Below are 17468 nucleotides of genomic sequence, written 5' to 3'. Positions count from 1 at the left end.
TGTTGCGGATCAGCAGGAGACTCGGCAAAGCCCGAGATCACATCAGTACATACACATGTGTAGCGCACGGCAGCAGCAGCACTCAGACATCAGCATCGTCCTCGTTCCTCCTCTTCAGAGAGCAGTGCTGGCCGGTCCAGCGTTGGCGTCAGTGATCTCGGAGTCGAGCATGGCCCGTGCACTAAGAGGACCAACAGCCGTAAATGCCAGGAGAATGATCGCCAAGAGATTCATCTAAACCCAGTGTCATCAGTCGGATCTATAGGTTGGTGAGATGAGCCTTACAGTCGAAAAGTGCGAGATCTTTAAGCTGGGTGCGGGTTTGTTCTTTTGTTGGTTGTTCGTCAGTTCTGTGCTCACGCATTTTATAGCTGCTGCTACCAGTTAAAATATTTAATTTAATCCCCAAGTTCGAAAACAGCAACCATGCCTAGCAGTCTCCCTCGTGCAGATACAATAGAAGCAAGACTGCCGTTTCATATAATTTACTCCATCATGAGAATGCGGTATCTCGAAATATTTACACAAGGGTTGAAGCTGAATCAAGAGCCAGCCGAGTGCCAGTAAGTCTTGATGGAATGATAAATATATACACCGTGACGCGCCTAGATTTTCAGGGATAAATGTCACACTGAGCTGCGGTGCAACTACCTGCTGGTCACCATCTTTTTGGAGGTCAGAGAGCAGCGGCAGCAGAATTTTGATGTTGCACTCCCCGCCCCATCAGCACCGCCTGCTACTTCCTCCCGTCGCCTATGAGCCAAACTCTCTGCACTGAGGGTCAAACTACTGTAATGCATGTCCTGAAGCCAATAGTGGGCATTTTTATGACCGTCTCTATTACTCGCCATGGTGCATCAATCAATAGTCTACTTGATGAATCATTTTCCATCTTATTCGTGCTTTGAGTAGTCTCAGTGCGACTGTAATACCCAAATTTAAAGCAGCCAAATACATCATTGTGTGTTTTATATTAATGTTACCCAATTCGGCGAGGAACGTTGCAAAATGAGGTTCAGGACACATTGCCTCAATGAATGTATCGCTGGCATGGGTAACCAAGTTAGATGATGCATCCCGGCGTTAGGTCTATATCCTTTCCCCATAGATACAAACGCACATTCTTCCGACTTCAGGGAATGGCTGCACAAGATTCATGATTTGATAGCTTAGCGTTCTGACATACCACCTATGGCCTGATGTATATTCAACATACGGGGATATCGATGCATAAAACAACAGGTACAAATGGAAGTGACCTACAGCTCTAGCAGTTCCAGGTCTCCCTCCTCCATGCACCAATCCACGCCATGACAAAATACAAACATCCTGCAGGTAACATACAGACCTTTGCAACGATACGCCAATCCCACCGGCGTCCGACCAATTTGCGTGTCTCCTCGCCCTTACTTTTCACATGGGGCCGGAGACGATCAGGGACCGCCGATACACGAGTGTCTGTATCAGATGGGAGCAGGTTGCTTGTCACCCATATTTGGATGCTGCGAGAAATGCACGTCGTCGTCCCTATGACAGCCCAGCACACATCCGGACGTATTGTGGTCCAACGCAGCAGTGTGCTGTCCAAGATATTTGATGTAGAAAATGTCATATCGACATTAAAACCTAGTCCGCCAAGAATGTCAAGCGTAAAGTGGGTTGCAGGCCAACAAATGGCCTGCAAAGCGAGAAGGCGTATGAGGGTGGATAAAGGGGCGTAGTAGGCACGCCACCGGTGAAGGAGTCCGGTTGTTAACTGGAGGCATTGGTGTGCTGTCAGTAACGCCTGTAGATGAAAAGGATCAACCGGGAGATTAACCATCCCGAAAAAGCTAAAACCTTACCCAAAGCACAGCCAGGAGATAATCAGCTCTGTCCGGCAAGGCGACACGACCCCAACTATCATGCTCTCGAGAGCACGAACCAGGAGCGAAGTGTTCTGAGTCCAGACCTGGAGGTTTCCACGCACACCAGGCATTTATTAGCGCGCCTAATGAAGCGGGGACGACAGACAAGAGGCGCGATACATCGAAAAGTAGAGTTGTTAGAGTGCTTGGTGGAACTAATGGACCTGAGGCAGGTAGGATACGCGTCGTCGGAAGATGTCGAGGCTGCAAACACGTGTCCAGGTAAGAAAGGTAAGAGGTATATGCCGATAAATCCTCACAGGTTCGTCAGCCTCGGTCTCAGTTTCACCTGCACCTAATTGTCCTGGAGCAGTCGTTATCTGCTCTGACTTGGGCCTCCGCCAGCCAAGGCCCACGTTTAGGAACGCATGAAACCCACTCGCTCGTGAGTCCTTCGCTGATCGTGTATTAGCATGACGGTGTATTTCTTGATTGCTTCGAGTGCGTCTAGCAGTATATATAGCATTGGTCGTGTCTTCATCGTCGTCTGCACTCAGTTCCTGGTTACGATTCTCGGAGAGCAAGTCGCGTTCCCGTGGACGGTGGTGATTGCGCATGGAAGGTATCGACGCAGGAGAGACGATAAAACTTTGTGAAGATTTCCGTGGTAATGGCGGCGGTGTACACACTGCACAAGGACTTGTCTGGGATGGGTGTGCGCCAGTGTCTGCGGAGGTAAGTAAGTCACACAAATGTATGTATGGTGGTTTGCAGCACGATGTAGTTCGCGATGAAGATAAGGACGAGGAAGACGAATGGGAATACGAAGATGACGAAGATGAGCTTAGACCAGGTGTGCCAGAAGCCGGTGTGAGCTTCAAGGTATGCAACCGTTGTCTTGAGCGAGCCTTGCTTATTGTAACATCCGACGTGGTCGAGGCTGGCATCATCACGTTCGATGGTGAGCTCAAATGCTGCTGATAAGAAGTGAAACTCACAGCAAAATTCTTATATATATATAAATCACACTTGTCTGACGTCGACGTTAACTTCAAGACAGATTTTGTTCCTGAGATTGCTGTATTAGGTATGCTGTCGGCAAATGCCGCATTGCAGGTAAGTTCGAACACTTTCACTGCTTCAGCTTCAGCGCTTATGTACCTGGATAATATATCTGCTGTGGTCTGCTGGACCCGCTCTTCTGCAACTTTCAGTAACTGTCGTGCGTAAGATTCAGAAGAGCTGGAAGACTAATACGGAGAACCGAAACAGACTCAGGTGCTGAAGAACAAAGACAGGCTATGTGACATAAATATATAGATTCGAGGGGTCAACACTTCTACATGGCCAACCACCGCACTCCCGAAGTCAGGCTTCATGCCAAACCAAATTTATGACCTCGCTTCAAAGCTCACAGATAAGGTCGCGAGTGACGCACCCTGAGGCCGCATACATGATAATCCCTCTAGAATCATATGGAATGAGACTCAGATTGAATCCATCTGCCAAGTATGTCTAGCATGAGGGTTGATGCGCCGTTGATCACTTACTAGTCTCTGGACAGCTCAGGCTTATCTCCTCAATGTGGTTGATGTTTTTGCCGTTCCGAACAAGTTCTGGCATTTCATGCACTCGTCGACTTCCAATCAATCTCTTCGCAACGTGTAGTACTATGTGTGGCGGGAGAAGAAAAGCAAGCGCTTCGTCAGTCTCTGCCGTGCTGTTTAGTAGAAGCAGGCTCTGTCGACCTCCTGAAGTATTTTCCCCCAATTTCATGGACAAACATCTAATGAACTGTGGGTTTCCAGATCTCCGGCAGTGCGCACGGGTGAAGCTCTTATAGGGGTTGCGTGGATTTCATTACGTTCTCGCGGAACATCACGAACACATGTCAACAGTCCTCAGCGATCTGACCTTGAATCACTCATGATTCAGGTGTGTAGCTGAACTTTGTATGTTAGTGAATAATTTTTCCTCTTTCTCCGCTGCCAATATTGGTGATACACGTTCTGTTAATGATGTCCTCATCTCATCAACCCTTATTACACTTCATATGTTGCCAATTCATGCTCATATATTTAACCTCAGCAAATTCTATATGAAATTTCCGACCAAGAACAATTAACGCCCGATCTCGTTAATGAACACTGATGATTCCCCGACTCGCTTGTGCACCTTCGTGTACATTGTATATTCGGAGTGCATTTTCCCCGGTACTGTCTTTGGCCCCCGTCATCAAACACAGTAAAATTTCTGCGACACATCAGCTGGGAAATCTTCTGGCGAGATCCCTCACCTGTTAAGCTTCCAACGCAATAACCATACCGCCGAGGTCAGGATATGTAAAGCGAGATCAATTCTTGCGTTTTAACCATGTTTTGTACAGAACCTAGGCCTCACCACGGGCCAACATATTTTCCCCCCAGGGACTTGCTAGCTGTCACCGGCGAGGACAACACTCCGAGTGCCGAATTTGCAAGCCGCCATCTGGGTTATCATCCCATTGACTGTTTTACAAAAAATCCCGTATATTGTTCTTTCTCTTGAGCACAGTGCACAGTCTTCTGAACCAACCGGACCTCAGTCCGATCTACTACATCCGGAATGAAAGCCAATATACTGGACTTCCTCGTAAAAGTGGGAAAATGTAGGGTCTATGTGTAGGGCTGCGAAGAAGTGTGGAATTTGAATTTTACCACTCTTAAGTGATCGTCCTTAGTAACTATAAGTATCGTCCAGTGATTCATATGCATCTGGACCGTCATCAGTATCACAAGTGGGATCTTGAGTTCAGTGGCATCGCAGGTATAAAAATTCTGCCCCCCTGTTATCAGACCTCCGGGTAAAAGGACGATGCGTTCGTTATCTAGCATGCATACTAAGGTACGTCGGAGCTTTGCCTGCAGCTCCGGGTCAGTTTAAATGTTGTCCCCCGGCTCTTCATTTGATATCATGTGTATTCCAAGGTATTCTGTACAGTCCGGATGAGAGTTACAATGCTTGTTGATGTTACAGATATAATGCAAACTCGTCATCAATCCCAACACAAACACATCAATATTTGTACTATAGGAAGCGAGTTGTTTGGGTATTGCTGCCAATGATTATTCACTGGGAGTACGTTCTTGGAGTCCTCACTCTTCCTCAGAGTCACTGGAATCCGTATCTTCCTGTTCAAGGAGTTGTCAAATACTGAGATTGACTAGTAAGATGTGATACTCGCGTTGATGTACACCGGCACCTCTTGACCATCTTCATCGAGAGGCGCCCATGGAACGGGAGGGGCAACCCATCTAATACGCTGTTCAGTCAACCAACACGTCAGCCCAATTATTGCACTCACAATTGTTCGCCTGTGCGTTCGGGAGATGGTGTCGCCCGCCTATTGCGGCGATGCCTGACATGCAGCAGTTCATACAAAGGAGTGAAACAATGCTCCGTCTTGCATCCCGTTGCGTGCCAATCCAGCTTGTGTGTCACTCCACCATTTCATCTCAGCCATCGCACCGGCAGTGCCAACGGGCGCTACAACGGGGGCGGAAGCTAGAAGAGCGATGCTGATATTTTCTCCGCCTACATCTAGATGAGTATAATTGGTTTCAGATGGCATGACGCACTGACTTTTGTCTGATAGGTACATGGAGAAGGCAGGACAATAAAAGACCTTGGTAACGAGATGCATTGACTGAAGGAGTTCAATGCTCGCGAGTTTCCCAAGGACGTCTGCAGTGATGTTTTTTATGCGAGGTTTATTCATGAGCAACGACGGCGCCAGTAGCTCCTTTTTTGACCTGCCATGTTCCTTTGATACTAGCTTCGGCAATCCCAGGCACACCTCTGGCTGGATTCAAGCCGATCAGAATGAGATATGAGGACGGATGACTTGGAGACTCACGTGTGCTGATTCGACCTTCAATTCGATTCTTTTGACGTTTTTCGACCAAGTAGTGAATTCAGACTCTTCGGGACAGTCTTTGGGATGATGCTCGTCGGACTTGGGGTCGATACCTGCACTGAGGAGATACGGCTGGAAGTCGTTGGAGTAGATGGATCCTTTGGGGAAAAAATTGCCCGTGTCTTTGTCGATCAATCCGAATGACCCAACCTGCTCGACGTTAACACACAACTAAAGACGATGTGAGCCACTGATTAGACGCACTGGAATTTCCGAGGGTGGGTCCCAGTTGGGATACTTTCCAGTTCGATCAAAGATAAGCTCGATGAACTTGCGTTGCGCATTCGACTCGTGAGTAAGCCAGGTCCACATCTTTGCTGAGTATATGGTTTACTGGTGAGTGACGATCTCGAGGTTTTAAAAGGATGTAAGGGCCAGGGCAGTGTACTGCTGTGTGCTGCTGTGACAGGCGCCAAAAACTCGGGTGGTATACCGCGACGTGAGAGCATTCTGAAAAAAGGATACATTGTTCTAGTCGTCACAACGTGGATCCGTTCAAATAAACACAGTAATACGGTTTATGATCGTCGATCAGCTCTGAACGCCTGGGTCACTCGGATCTGTTATTACAATGGGCAGTGGTTACATGCCTTGGTTGGAAGCTTGGGTCTTTCATCCCGGCGCCTGCTGCGGACCGCAGTGTAGCGACCGGACTTCCTATCACTGACCAGCTGCCTCGGCCATGTGCATGAACGGTAGCAATATCTGCGCAGAGCAGTTTAGAACTCCGACCGAATAGCCTATCTCCGAGTCTTCAAGCTCTCTTACATAAGCTATAGTAGTAGTACTAGTAGTACTAGTCGTCTAGACCAAGTCTAGCCTTTCTTGACTCCCACATCTATAGTGGGCTTTGTCAGTTCCTCACGTCTCATCCATCATATCTCAACAACCTTCCCGTCAACCTTCGAGACGGATTCCAGCAGCAGGGCGTCCTGTCTGACATGCAGTGGATGAGTCCATTGAGCTCCATCGAGCTGCCATGTTTCACTGGCACTCTGATCGATCATCTATCCGTGCTTCTCGACAATATCAGCTTTCGTCGAATTTCGTATCCTGTCGCATGTTACGTTTACTTACTGGCTTTAGTGGTCTTTCGTTCTACCCAGTAGCTCATGCTTGTCGCTTTTCCCATGATTGTGAATTTCAAGGTGAACATGAATAACTATCATGAGCCTTGTCGCATTGACAATTATGTGATTGGACAAAACGTTGTTCCGTGCACACTCTGTTATTCGCGTGGACAATATCTTATGGACTTCCCCCTTGCATGCACGTTGTCATTCAGTCACGGTCTGCACCCGGAGAAGCTACATTATGAGAGCTCGAGGACGTTACACATTGAAACTTGATCCTGCCCTCGCTCGTTGACAACTAAAACAAGATCATCGGTGCTCATATTTTTGCCTAGACTGCCTGGTGCTTTCCCCTTCTTGGCTCGTTGTACAAATCAAATAAATACTGCTGACCATATGATTTTCTTGTTTCAAAAACTACGTAAGGTATAGACTGGGGCATCGAAAGCGTATTGTACAAGTAATACGAAAGTCATAATATTACAATATGATACAAGATCATCGTGTATCTTACCACAAACGCTGTCAATGTTCGATACTGTAGATGTCGCTTATTCCGACTCAGAGTCGTCGTCGCTGGAATCCGTATTATCCTGTAGAAGAACTCGTCAACTATGGGAGTCGGCCAGTTAGATGTGACACCCACGTTGATATATATCGGCACCTCCGTGCCATCCTCACGGAGAGGCGCCCACGGGACGGGAGGGGCTATCCATCTTGCACGCTCCTCGATTAGCCAATATCCATCATAGCAGTAATGAGTACACTCACAGCATTTCACCTGTGCGTACTGGGGATGGCGACGATCGCCTGTTACGAGGGTGCCTGACATGCAAAAGTTCATATAAAGGGGTGAAGCAATGCTCTGTCATGCATCCGTTGCGTGTTAATCCAGATTGTGCGTCACTCCACCATCTCATAGTAGCCATGGCATTAGCTGTACCCACGGGCGCCACGATAGGCGCGGAACCTAGAAGAGCTATGGAAAAACTTCCACCGCCTCACTCTGGATGAGTATATTTGTTTCTAATAGGATAGCACACTCACTTGTATCTGAGAGGTACATGGAAAAGGCAGGGCAATAGAAGGCTTTGGTGACGAGATGCATGGATTGAAGGAGCTGAATGCGAGCGAGCTTCCCCAGGACGTCTGCAGTAATGTGTTTCATGCGAGGGTTACTCATGAGCAAGACAGCGCCAGTGGTGCCTTTCTTGACTTGCCATGTCCCTTTGATTGCAGCTGTGGCAATTTCAGGAACACTCCTAGTAGAACCAATGGAATGCGATATCAGGAGATGATCGAAAAGGATCGAAAGCTAAGGACCCGCCGACTCACGCTTGAGATTCGACATTCGATTCGATTCGTTTCACGTTTTTGGACCAAGTTGTGAATTCAGACTCCTCTGGACAATCTTCGGGAAGGTGCTCGCCGGACTCAAAGTTGACACCTGCATCGACGAGATAATGTTTGAAATCATCTGAGTATATGGAGCCTTGAGGGATCAGATTGCCCGTGGCTTTGTCAATCCTTCCGTATGATCCAACCTGCTCAATATGAGCATGCAATGAAAGGCGATATGGTAACACGCACTGGAATCTCCGAGGGTGGGTCCCAGTTGGGATACTTTCCAGTCCGATCGAATATAAGTTCGATGAACTTGCGTTGCGCGTGCGAATTCGGTTGGGTGTCCCAGGACCACATAATGTGTGTGATGGATAATTGATGGGTAATAGGCGTATCCAGTAAACACCAGACTCTTGAGATTTATGCGGGGCAACTAGAAGGTGGCAGTGTGTTGCTGTGTTGGCAATGTTGGTGCTGTGTGACAGGCCGGCGCCAAAACTCGCATCTTCCCGCGAGATCTGTGGCTCACTGAGGTTCTACACCAATCCGTCAAAAGCAATGAGTTTCTTTGTTGCAATAAGCGATGACATGCCTTGGTAGAGTTTAAGGTTGAGTATCTCAATGGGCAGTGCTGTGGCACTGGCAGCCTGGCAGCGCCTTCGAGCTGCTGCGCTATCATAGGACACTGAACGATTGAAGGTATGCATGTTCTATTTGTTACACACTTCCACAGGACTGCGCATTTGGAAGTCCGGCCAAAATATTGAAACCGTGGTCATTGCCTCATCAGAGCTCCGAGCCTTCGATCAATCCTCGGTGGTCTTGTGGCGAGTCGCCTCGTCGATCATTTATATCTGTATGTGTTTGCTTGTGTAATCGAGTGGGAGTTCCCGCCCAATCAACGTGTATGGCGTTCAACACTCGAGGCTGGTGTGTTGATTACGAGTCCAGCTAACTACTTGGGTCCATTCTTTTAGCCATTTCATAATCGATGACTCTTTTGCCCTCCGATTGTTGTTTCCCAATTTCATCATTGTCATCTTTCGGTTGCAATATTTCTGTGGTCCTTTGGAATCTGATCAAGATATGAGATTTGGCTAATTAATTCGTGGGGGTTCATCATTTCGAAGTTATGTAAAGCAGCTTTCACGAGTCGGGATATCAGCTCTGCGTCCGATGCAAATTGATTATATTCATGTACAACTCACAATAACCGAACGTAGCCTACTGTCTGTGTCTCGAGAGGAATGATGAGCCAGGGAACATTACAAGATATATACAATCGACTGTATCGCGTGCTTTTAAATGACTGCGCACCAGACGATCGAAGAGAGGAGGCAGCCACGCCCAAGACAAGAGCTCTACAGTGGTCAAGCATTGAAACCACAACACTCCAGAAGCATAACATGCGTTCAGCATTGCTATGGAGTGTCACTAGTTATTTTCATCTCAGCACGAGGACATAACTGCTCACCTAATATTAAAAAAATGATAGAAACCGCGAGGGATATACTCGGCCAGCTGATGAATATAAGTGTACAACACAGCCGAAAGCGCGAAGCCGTCAAGACCTGCAATTGTGTGAATATCGATACGCACAAGGCCAGTTTCGCCACTAACATCTTTAACCCATGTTCGATCACAGGCATCATATATGTTAACCACCGCTAAACCACACATCAAACAACCGAGTGTGGCAAAAAAATAGGGGACACACAATGTGTACGGAAGAAATGATGTCATGGGTGGTTGTGTTGAGAGAAAAACCGCGGAAGTAGTGAGAATCTGTGGTTTCAGCATCAGATTTCTTCATATCTTGACCGCCGAGAGCACTACCAAGCCAGCCTGAAACGCCACGGCATCAGTACGCGGACGATGTCGCATTGATATCACCTACCACTATGTTAATGTTACACAGTCTATTGACGATCTTCCTCTGGTGTTTCTCCCATTTGTCATCGTCCGTGATAGACTGCCAGTACTGGTCAACAGAGGATCTTGCTAGCGAGATCACGCAGAGTGCGCGAAATAGAAAGGCCTTTTTAGGGGGGAACTTTTCGGGATCTGGGGCCTTCCACCAGTCCGGTAGCGGTGGCCTACAACCAAAAAGGCTACTCAATCGACAACCCGAGAATGATCGTCAAGGTACTTACTTATTGCGCGAAAAAGTAGATTCTTCCTCCATTTTAACAGGCGAGCAGATGCGACCGATATGGCGTGCTCTAAGTTATATAGGCAGGCAAAAGTATACAGTGCTGGCAGTGAGCGAAGCTAGGAGGAATTGTTTTGTAGCACGTACGGAAGTACTTGGTATATAAGTTATCCACAAGGAGCACGTTGCTGGAGGGCATCCTGCCAATTGGCTTCCACCTTTACGTTCATGCAGCACGCCATCCCTGTCACTGAAGCGAATGCTCCGAATCAGGGATGAATAAACGGCATGCTCCTGCATAACTTTCCTTTTGAAATCGAGCGCTCGCAGAGACTAGGTTCACATCAATAATGAATATGTTCGAATCAAGCGATAGAAAGTCCGAGTTGATAGTATCTGGTGGAAGGAAGATAACGACTCTTTCATTATGAAAGTCGTATGAATAATTTGTGAAGTTGAACTGCATAGAACACACCTGAGGACGACTCAAATACTGTCACACGGTGGTTGTCGTTCAGTGCCAATTTTTGTAACTTTACGTGAAAATTTGAACGATGGAGTCATGGACAGTAGACCACGGTTATCTAGTGTGAGGAAGAATGAATATCAGCAAGGGTTCTATGGTCATTCTTGGTGTTCCTCGGGGCCTAGTGGGGTCGTGCCGCATTCCCTTGGAGCATAATCTGGCTCAGAGGGCTCGGTGGTTACAGTGCAGTGAAATTTGAAACTGCACGACCTCGCGATAACCTTGAATTTGGTTTGACCCCGTGTTAAGTACTCGCGACTATGGGGCCTTGCTGGAGGAACAACTACTGTGCAGTGACTGATCAGAATTAAATTCATGCCGGCAACCGCCGGCTTATGTACATCAACTTCGCGGCAAGTAAGTTGTCCGCGATGATCATCATGATAGTTCAGCCAATTTTCACCGGACATGATATACTCACTGGCTGGGGGGTGACGTTGAATCGATCATCGTGTCACTGCTGAGCGCTGAGTACTCATATACAAACCACCCACTCCAACGTTCAAACGTTCATCCGAATTTCTTATATTGAAGAAGATTTCATTGACGTACTAGTAGATCCGGGGATCACCTAACCATTGTGCCAACCCAGGGCCGGGACTTTTGTATTCAATGGCGCTACTTAAGCTTAAGGTTAGTACATGTAATACGTTTCTATGATGGACCCGATAAGTAGTACCGCTGCGCATCCTCATTGCGGCAGGGTGGAGTTGTACTACAGTCCAGCGGCATCACTGCGATCTACGTCCAATTGCCCCAGAAGCATAGGATAGGCTGCACACATGGCAACTGCACCTTCTGCCCCCAATCTTGCCATCTTCCGCAGCTACGCATCCAAACCCAATCCAGCGACTCTACCACCATCGATCCTACTCTCTCACTCAGAAACATGTCTGACGGTCTTCGATGCGTTCCCTAAATCCATTTTTCACTTCCTGGTCATACCCCGAATCCAGCCGCCATTGAGCGCACGCCATCTCGCAAACTTGCGTTCTTTGCTTCGATGCGAGAAAAGCACCGCAAAGGAGGTGCTTATGAACTTGAACGAGGAAGCGAATAACGTGAAGAAGATGATTGAGGAAGAGATGATGAAGCTGTATAAGTTTAAGTGGGAAATATGGATGGGATTTCACCCGATTTCGAGCATGGAGTAAGCGTTTGTCTATTCTATCTTTTGGCTTCGTTGAGTTCATCCCGTCATTATGGCATCGTTTCAGACACCTACATTTACATGTGCTTTCTGCAGACTTGTACTCTCCGAAGATGAAGTTGAAGAAGCACTACAATTCGTTTCATCCTAGCCTGGGGTTCTTTCTGCATTTGAAAGATGTTCTTTCGTGGTTCGATGCCGTGCCTTCGTATTATCAAAGAGTATGTTGCGCAGCAAAGGATGCCTTGTTTCGCACTAATGACAGGATTTTGGGATTTGTTTGGTAGATGATTAAGCTCGATGCCAGCCATTATGAGTCGCTCTTAAAGGACGGCGACCTTTGTTGCTGGCGGTGCGACCGTGCCCTGGCGAGCATGCCCAAGTTGAAGGCGCATTTACACGACGAGTTCGATAAGCTGACGGCGAGGGAGAAGGCGAAGTTGGAGAGGAAAAGGAAACGTATAGATGTACCCGCTTCATCCGTGCAGGCATCGGCGACTGATGATGAGCGACCTGAGAAGATCGCTCGTTCAACGCCTAGCCAGGGTGATGGTTCCAGCGATCCAACTGTAGGTGGTGACCTACCGTCGTAAACAGGTCATCGGTACTGTCTTTCTTGCGGCTGCATCCTTATGGCATTCTTAGTTCCACGGTACATTCGTTGAAGCTAAGTGAAGATGGTCAACCGACTATACCATTGCAAAACATGCGTTGGACGCCAGTAATTCAAGTTCGTCGTCATCAGAAGGCCTAACCATATGAATCTCGGCGAGGGACTGGAACTCGGAGCACTACTTGGAGAAGAACATAACACTATTTCGCTCGATGTTGCGAACCCTCCCCTAGTATTCACCAGAGTGTGCCGCCTTTGGCGAGTCGTTGTACATTCAACGCCAAGAGTCTGGTCGCGCATCCAGATCGTGCTCCCTGGGAAAGTTAGGCCATGGAAACCATTTTTTCCATATTTCCTCCAGTGTTGGCTTGCTCGCTCTGGCAGGCTTGCTTCACATTATTGACGATTCCCAACGCCGCAAACATTGTTGGATTGAACCAGGGGCAAACTCTCGACTTCTGGATATCCTCCTTTCTGAGAGCCAGCGTTGGGAAACGGTGTTGATGTCACCCGTGCATCGCTGGAATTCTGACTTCAACACATCTCAGTTGAGAACCTTGGTGTGCAATGACTCAAATCTCAGGGGAATCAATGCACCAAAGCTTCCCCGCCTACACCTCAATGGGTACTTTTATCCCAACGTCCCAAATGGACAGCCCACCCTTACTTGCAAATATCTACGTCTGCATGCCGGTTCCGCGTGCACTATATGCTCTGCTATAGCCAGTTTCCCTCATTTGGTGACCATCGTGGTTGATGAAATCATAGGCTTTCGTTATGGGAAGGTTCCTATCCCTATAAGTAGTTTGGTGCTTGAACCAATGACCCTCGTTCTCCCCTACTACTTCTTGCTGGAGGACATCCAGCAAGAGTTTATCAAGATATTCACTCAACTTCATCTTCCCATGTTGCGGAAATTGACTCTGGTGGGAGCGCCGGAAAAACTACATGTTGATTGTCTTTTGGCAATGCTAGCAGTTGCATCTTTCCAGGTGCCGGTGGTAGACTTTCAGACAAGCACACCACTGAGCACAGTTCATATGAACAATATCGTGCCATTGCTCTCAATTGTGAGAGAGGTTACTTTTTGTGGGTAAGTGCTCTGCTATCTCGCCCCTCGCACTTCATCATGTAAACCTTGCCTGGTCTAGAAACTTGCCTCAAATCAATTGAGTATCGGAATTCGCGAGAAATCGAAGCTATCCTTCTCGATACAGATGTACATACATACAGGCATCCGATTTTCTTGTGCTGCAATCACCTGCAAATCATACCTGGTCTTGGTGCCTTCATGTCGGAGTCGGGAGTGATGCGGCCGATGATACTATGTAGATCATTGTGCTCATGATACAGCGACCGCCGACAAGGCCTTAACAGTGGTGATTATGAATTCGCTGGTCATAGAGTGAAATCGTGGTTCTAGATCATTGCATCGACTTGCACGCGGATGACAGGGACGTGTTGGTGAAGGGTAGTGGCGATGATATGATGATGGTGAAAGGGCCAGGAAGGAGTCGACAAGATGAGGGCAGCGCTGGAGGTATCAGAGGGAAAGGCTGGAGGCATGGGAGAGACGCTGGAGGCTCGAGAACGGTTGGTGGAGGCTCGTAAGGAGGTGCTAGAGGCCCGCAAGGGAATACGAGAGCACGAACTATAATTAGATGGCAGGAGGGTGCACGTGGGTTCCCAAGAGTTGACCCAGTTGATTCAGGTGAAGTCGGCTCTGTTTTTGCCACTGCGCTCGCCGGGAGGTCGGGTGTTGCATCCGTTGAGAAGACTGGAGAAGGGAAGCAAGAAGGAAGTCATTCAACTAATGTTTGGATGAGACTGACGAAACAAGGAACCTGCCAGATAAAGAAGAATTCTGAATATGATATGCGAGCAACAAACCACGCACATGCGAGAAGCCTGCTAGTGGCCGTAGAACGGGTCGACTGGTGGCTTAATTGAGACTTGGCTGGCGTGGATATGTAAGTTGCATGATGTAGACGAGGAATGCACGTGCACAGCAGCCATAACGGTGTCGACGCTTGCTAGTTTGAGGTCTTGGGCAGTCACGTTGAAGTTCAATATTCCAAAAAAAAACATGATGCTTCTCGCCAACAGTACAAACCTTAGCACATTTCAAGTGCATGGACAAGTTACTACTTCATGAATCATGCTCAAGATCCTATAACCCCTCCCTGTACCGAGCCATCATATCTCTCAATGCTGCCTCATCCCCAAACCGTGGTTGAAAACGCGCAGTGAACGGTTTGGGGTGCGCAATCACACCGTCCACAAAGCCCATCTCATCAATCGGGTTCTGCGGGTCCTGAGTGATCTTGAACGACCACAGAAGGAGCGCGACGTTGATGAAGATCGAACGATCCGCTATGTGCCGCCCTGGGCAGATTCTGCAGGTGGTTCTTCAGCAGGGTTCTACTCGGTTCAATATCGGGCAAGGCCGTACCTGCGTCCGAAGCCATACGAAGGGAACTTGAGGTCTTCCCGGATTTTGCCTTCGCTGTTGAGCCACCTCTCGGGATCGAACTGGTCAGGGTTGGGGTACACAATCGGGTCGCGTGAGATTGCCCTGTTAAAGAGTGATCAGCACATTCATTTGACTAGAATGCGTGTTTCTGTACCAATGGTTGCCAAATACGATGGCGCCCTCTGGGATACACATGCCTTTCTGCTCGAACAGCCATAAGAACCATGAAATTATGCCGGAGCACTGGAAACATACATAAATGATGTCGGCCGAAGCACAATGAGCAAATCCAAGAGTTGTCACAGGCCTCCAACGAAGACACTCCAGCATGAACGCCTCTATCTGCGGAAGGGAATTGTAGTCGTCGAATGTGGGAGCTGTAACGACCGGGTTGAGATTCATTCACTAAGATAAGCTTTGACATACCTCTGTCACGACCAACGACGATATCCAGCTGCTCTTGCACTTTCTCCTGCGCCTTGGGATAACATGCCGAAGCCATCACGACATACATGATCGCCACAGCAGTCGTGTCTGAACCGGCACCGAAGAGTGATCCAGTGAGATAGGCCATTTCTTCTTGCGAAAGCTTGTGCGAGGACTGGTTCTCAAGAAGGTACCGAGCAAACGAGGGACCGGCTTTGCCGGTCGCCTACGAAGAACTAGTCAGAGGGTGCTTAAGAAAGACGTTGAATGAACCAACCAATTCTCTCGAAACACGATTGAGTTGGTCATGGAAGACCTGACTCTCTTCTCTTCTCCATTCCTCCAACTCGGTTGTGTATCCCGGGACGTATTTTAGGATTGGGAAGCGCTCAATCAGGAACGCCCCAGGTCGCATGAGCATCTGGAAGCGCTTGAGCATTTTGTGGATGACGATGATCTCGGGAGCATTCGTGGCGGTAGGCGTGGACTTCCCATACATGACTCGCAAGATGACCGAGGCGGCGTAGCTTGCGTTGGATACGTTAAGTGGTTATAGAACAAGTCAAAAAATGTCACACACCGATTCGCAGCTGCTTGGTGTGCTTTAGGGTTATCAAGGATGTCAAGAATGACATCACGGGCAGCGTCCATCTGAATGGGCGCATAGGATTCTGCAGCCTTCGTTTGAAGATGAGTGTGTGCTGCCCTGGATGAGTCGGAAACAACTTCAGCCAAACAGTTCGGCAAGAGAAGATATCAACACAACTTGCGAAGTCTCCGGAACTGTTCTCCTGCGGGTGTAAGGATCATGCGTAGCCCGCCAGACAAGATCTCTCCTGCTGCAACCGCACGAGGGCGGTCCGCCAGCAGGCCACCTTCTTTCTCCATTATGTCATTCGCTTCCTGCACAAATGAGTATGGAAGCGCGCGATGACCAGTATTTGAACCATCTTACCTGATGTCTGCCAATGATGACCATGACCTTGCCTGGCCCGACCCGAAGCGAGATGATGGGCCCGTAGGTATTGATCCATTCAGCAAACTGCTGAGATTGGCTGTAATGTATTTGCTGTCAGCGTCCACGTAGACCCAGAGGGTGCTCTATTTATTAACCCACTTTATTTTTGGTAGAGGGTTTCGGAATAGCCAATATCCAGGAGGTCCTGGGGGAAGAGGCAGGCGTGACCTTGATCGTATTGTGGCGCGGAGGACATTGCATGCCAGAACGAGAGCGACCAATGCTCCTAGAGCCTTGAGCCCAGATGACAAGTAGAGCATCATCTGATAGTCTATAGCACAAGTACAATAACTTCAAGGGAAGCAGTGGAGGAATGGATTAATGAAGGATGGTCGCACCAGCTCCCGTTTTATCTTAGCTGATGTCGACGGAAGATGGTGTAAACTGGCCAATTGGATGGGAAAACCCTATTGGGAGATAACTAGTAGCTCGCTGGCGATTAAGTGGAGCTTTGGAAGGAGGATCTACATAAGTATCGAAAGACCTTGCCATCGCGCCAAGCCCCACGATTACTTGATCAGGCTTTTCTGTCTATTGGAGACGAGTTCATAGTGACCTTGATAGAAGAAGTCGTTCCAAGAGTGACGTTGTCTGTTCGAGCTTAGCATGAACGAAAAAATTTGAATCCTTATGTTGTAGGACTCCATAGATTTTTGGGATGTATGTGAGTCGTGGTTCGAACGCACTACTTGATCTCAGGCTAGTATTCGAGTAATGAGTGAGCGAAAATCTACCCAAGATCATCAAGAACGCACCTGCAACTTCCTTCTTGGACAACCAAACTAGCCCAACTCCTTCCTGACGAAGTCTGATCGTGTATCCTATGTAGCCATCACCGCCGGCCATAGCACAATTGTTATCTGCAAGATCACGATTAAAAGGAATCTAACA

The 17468-nt window shown here is 48.1% G+C and overlaps 8 protein-coding genes across 8 annotated transcripts; 2 read left to right on the top strand and 6 right to left on the bottom strand.

The window, feature by feature from the left end:
- Positions 1-1191: 1191 nt before the first annotated feature.
- DFJ58DRAFT_683045 (uncharacterized protein) lies at positions 1192-2891 on the bottom strand. The gene is made up of 4 exons (XM_041383254.1): positions 2846-2891; positions 2168-2787; positions 1845-2111; positions 1192-1786 (listed from the first exon to the last, which is right to left on the bottom strand). Exons 2-4 carry the CDS (start codon positions 2462-2464, stop codon positions 1268-1270), a joined length of 1083 nt encoding a protein of 360 aa, XP_041244729.1. The 5' UTR covers positions 2465-2787; positions 2846-2891; the 3' UTR covers positions 1192-1267.
- A 1895-nt stretch (positions 2892-4786) lies between these two features.
- DFJ58DRAFT_783745 (uncharacterized protein) lies at positions 4787-6462 on the bottom strand. Its single transcript, XM_041389916.1, has 10 exons — positions 6393-6462; positions 6007-6339; positions 5789-5952; positions 5743-5757; positions 5612-5684; positions 5469-5532; positions 5279-5420; positions 5191-5244; positions 5071-5140; positions 4787-5017 (listed from the first exon to the last, which is right to left on the bottom strand). The coding sequence occupies exons 2-10, from the start codon at positions 6112-6114 to the stop codon at positions 4982-4984; spliced, it is 726 nt and encodes a 241-aa protein (XP_041244728.1). The 5' UTR covers positions 6115-6339; positions 6393-6462; the 3' UTR covers positions 4787-4981.
- A 775-nt stretch (positions 6463-7237) lies between these two features.
- On the bottom strand, positions 7238-8665 carry DFJ58DRAFT_332585 (uncharacterized protein). The gene is made up of 6 exons (XM_041379903.1): positions 8466-8665; positions 8211-8419; positions 7923-8137; positions 7647-7875; positions 7522-7591; positions 7238-7468 (listed from the first exon to the last, which is right to left on the bottom strand). Exons 1-6 carry the CDS (start codon positions 8574-8576, stop codon positions 7427-7429), a joined length of 876 nt encoding a protein of 291 aa, XP_041244727.1. The 5' UTR covers positions 8577-8665; the 3' UTR covers positions 7238-7426.
- Positions 8666-9391: 726 nt separating this feature from the next.
- DFJ58DRAFT_783739 (uncharacterized protein) lies at positions 9392-10044 on the bottom strand. Its single transcript, XM_041389915.1, has 3 exons — positions 9840-10044; positions 9694-9790; positions 9392-9640 (listed from the first exon to the last, which is right to left on the bottom strand). The coding sequence occupies exons 1-3, from the start codon at positions 10017-10019 to the stop codon at positions 9444-9446; spliced, it is 474 nt and encodes a 157-aa protein (XP_041244726.1). The 5' UTR covers positions 10020-10044; the 3' UTR covers positions 9392-9443.
- Positions 10029-10404, bottom strand: DFJ58DRAFT_726982 (uncharacterized protein; the record flags this gene model as incomplete). Its single annotated transcript, XM_041385423.1, has 3 exons — positions 10029-10064; positions 10117-10315; positions 10373-10404. 3 exons carry the CDS (start codon positions 10402-10404, stop codon positions 10029-10031), a joined length of 267 nt encoding a protein of 88 aa, XP_041244725.1.
- An 865-nt stretch (positions 10405-11269) lies between these two features.
- On the top strand, positions 11270-13051 carry DFJ58DRAFT_783729 (HIT-like domain-containing protein). Its single transcript, XM_041389914.1, has 3 exons — positions 11270-12047; positions 12115-12268; positions 12335-13051. Exons 1-3 carry the CDS (start codon positions 11680-11682, stop codon positions 12638-12640), a joined length of 828 nt encoding a protein of 275 aa, XP_041244724.1. The 5' UTR covers positions 11270-11679; the 3' UTR covers positions 12641-13051.
- Positions 12992-13952, top strand: DFJ58DRAFT_783726 (uncharacterized protein). Its single transcript, XM_041389913.1, has 2 exons — positions 12992-13753; positions 13812-13952. The coding sequence occupies exons 1-2, from the start codon at positions 13164-13166 to the stop codon at positions 13831-13833; spliced, it is 612 nt and encodes a 203-aa protein (XP_041244723.1). The 5' UTR covers positions 12992-13163; the 3' UTR covers positions 13834-13952.
- Positions 13953-14822: 870 nt separating this feature from the next.
- On the bottom strand, positions 14823-16963 carry DFJ58DRAFT_332374 (cytochrome P450). Its single transcript, XM_041379901.1, has 10 exons — positions 16677-16963; positions 16515-16614; positions 16326-16462; positions 16140-16265; positions 15837-16086; positions 15560-15785; positions 15389-15510; positions 15288-15334; positions 15113-15235; positions 14823-15056 (listed from the first exon to the last, which is right to left on the bottom strand). Exons 1-10 carry the CDS (start codon positions 16838-16840, stop codon positions 14831-14833), a joined length of 1521 nt encoding a protein of 506 aa, XP_041244722.1. The 5' UTR covers positions 16841-16963; the 3' UTR covers positions 14823-14830.
- Between the last annotated feature and the right edge of the window lie 505 nt (positions 16964-17468).

This window comes from Suillus subalutaceus (genome assembly GCF_016647625.1).
Source record: "Suillus subalutaceus strain FC151 chromosome Unknown DFJ58scaffold_42, whole genome shotgun sequence".
In the NCBI taxonomy this organism is placed as follows: Eukaryota; Fungi; Basidiomycota; class Agaricomycetes; order Boletales; family Suillaceae; genus Suillus; species Suillus subalutaceus.
Note: the sequence above shows the minus strand (reverse complement) of the source record. Positions and strands in the feature narration are given on the sequence as shown.

Excerpts from the sequence above, each read along its gene's own strand:
- DFJ58DRAFT_783726 (XM_041389913.1), top strand. The coding sequence starts at position 13,164 with ATGTCACCCGTGCATCGCTGGAATTCTGACTTCAACACATCTCAGTTG. Across the intron at positions 13,754-13,811 it reads AGAGAGGTTACTTTTTGTGG|AAACTTGCCTCAAATCAATT; the intron begins GTAAGTGCTCTG and ends TGCCTGGTCTAG.
- DFJ58DRAFT_783745 (XM_041389916.1), bottom strand. The coding sequence starts at position 6,114 with ATGTGGACCTGGCTTACTCACGAGTCGAATGCGCAACGCAAGTTCATC. Across the intron at positions 5,533-5,611 it reads AAGGAGCTACTGGCGCCGTC|TCAATGCATCTCGTTACCAA; the intron begins GTTGCTCATGAA and ends GAACTCCTTCAG. Across the intron at positions 5,141-5,190 it reads GAACGCACAGGCGAACAATT|ATGGGTTGCCCCTCCCGTTC; the intron begins GTGAGTGCAATA and ends ACAGCGTATTAG.
- DFJ58DRAFT_783729 (XM_041389914.1), top strand. The coding sequence starts at position 11,680 with ATGGCAACTGCACCTTCTGCCCCCAATCTTGCCATCTTCCGCAGCTAC. Across the intron at positions 12,048-12,114 it reads CACCCGATTTCGAGCATGGA|ACACCTACATTTACATGTGC; the intron begins GTAAGCGTTTGT and ends GCATCGTTTCAG. Across the intron at positions 12,269-12,334 it reads TGCCTTCGTATTATCAAAGA|ATGATTAAGCTCGATGCCAG; the intron begins GTATGTTGCGCA and ends TTTGTTTGGTAG.
- DFJ58DRAFT_332585 (XM_041379903.1), bottom strand. The coding sequence starts at position 8,576 with ATGTGGTCCTGGGACACCCAACCGAATTCGCACGCGCAACGCAAGTTC. Across the intron at positions 7,876-7,922 it reads CATGTACCTCTCAGATACAA|GCGGTGGAAGTTTTTCCATA; the intron begins GTGAGTGTGCTA and ends ATCCAGAGTGAG. Across the intron at positions 7,592-7,646 it reads GTACGCACAGGTGAAATGCT|ATGGATAGCCCCTCCCGTCC; the intron begins GTGAGTGTACTC and ends GGAGCGTGCAAG.
- DFJ58DRAFT_783739 (XM_041389915.1), bottom strand. The coding sequence starts at position 10,019 with ATGCTGAAACCACAGATTCTCACTACTTCCGCGGTTTTTCTCTCAACA. Across the intron at positions 9,791-9,839 it reads ATCGAACATGGGTTAAAGAT|GTCTTGACGGCTTCGCGCTT; the intron begins GTTAGTGGCGAA and ends ACACAATTGCAG. Across the intron at positions 9,641-9,693 it reads TATCATTTTTTTAATATTAG|CAATGCTGAACGCATGTTAT; the intron begins GTGAGCAGTTAT and ends GACACTCCATAG.
- DFJ58DRAFT_683045 (XM_041383254.1), bottom strand. The coding sequence starts at position 2,464 with ATGCGCAATCACCACCGTCCACGGGAACGCGACTTGCTCTCCGAGAAT. Across the intron at positions 2,112-2,167 it reads AGACCGAGGCTGACGAACCT|CCTCGACATCTTCCGACGAC; the intron begins GTGAGGATTTAT and ends ACGTGTTTGCAG. Across the intron at positions 1,787-1,844 it reads ATCTCCTGGCTGTGCTTTGG|GCGTTACTGACAGCACACCA; the intron begins GTAAGGTTTTAG and ends TTTCATCTACAG.
- DFJ58DRAFT_332374 (XM_041379901.1), bottom strand. The coding sequence starts at position 16,840 with ATGATGCTCTACTTGTCATCTGGGCTCAAGGCTCTAGGAGCATTGGTC. Across the intron at positions 15,236-15,287 it reads ATCGTATTTGGCAACCATTG|GGCAATCTCACGCGACCCGA; the intron begins GTACAGAAACAC and ends ACTCTTTAACAG. Across the intron at positions 15,057-15,112 it reads TCGTATGGCTTCGGACGCAG|AATCTGCCCAGGGCGGCACA; the intron begins GTACGGCCTTGC and ends AACCACCTGCAG.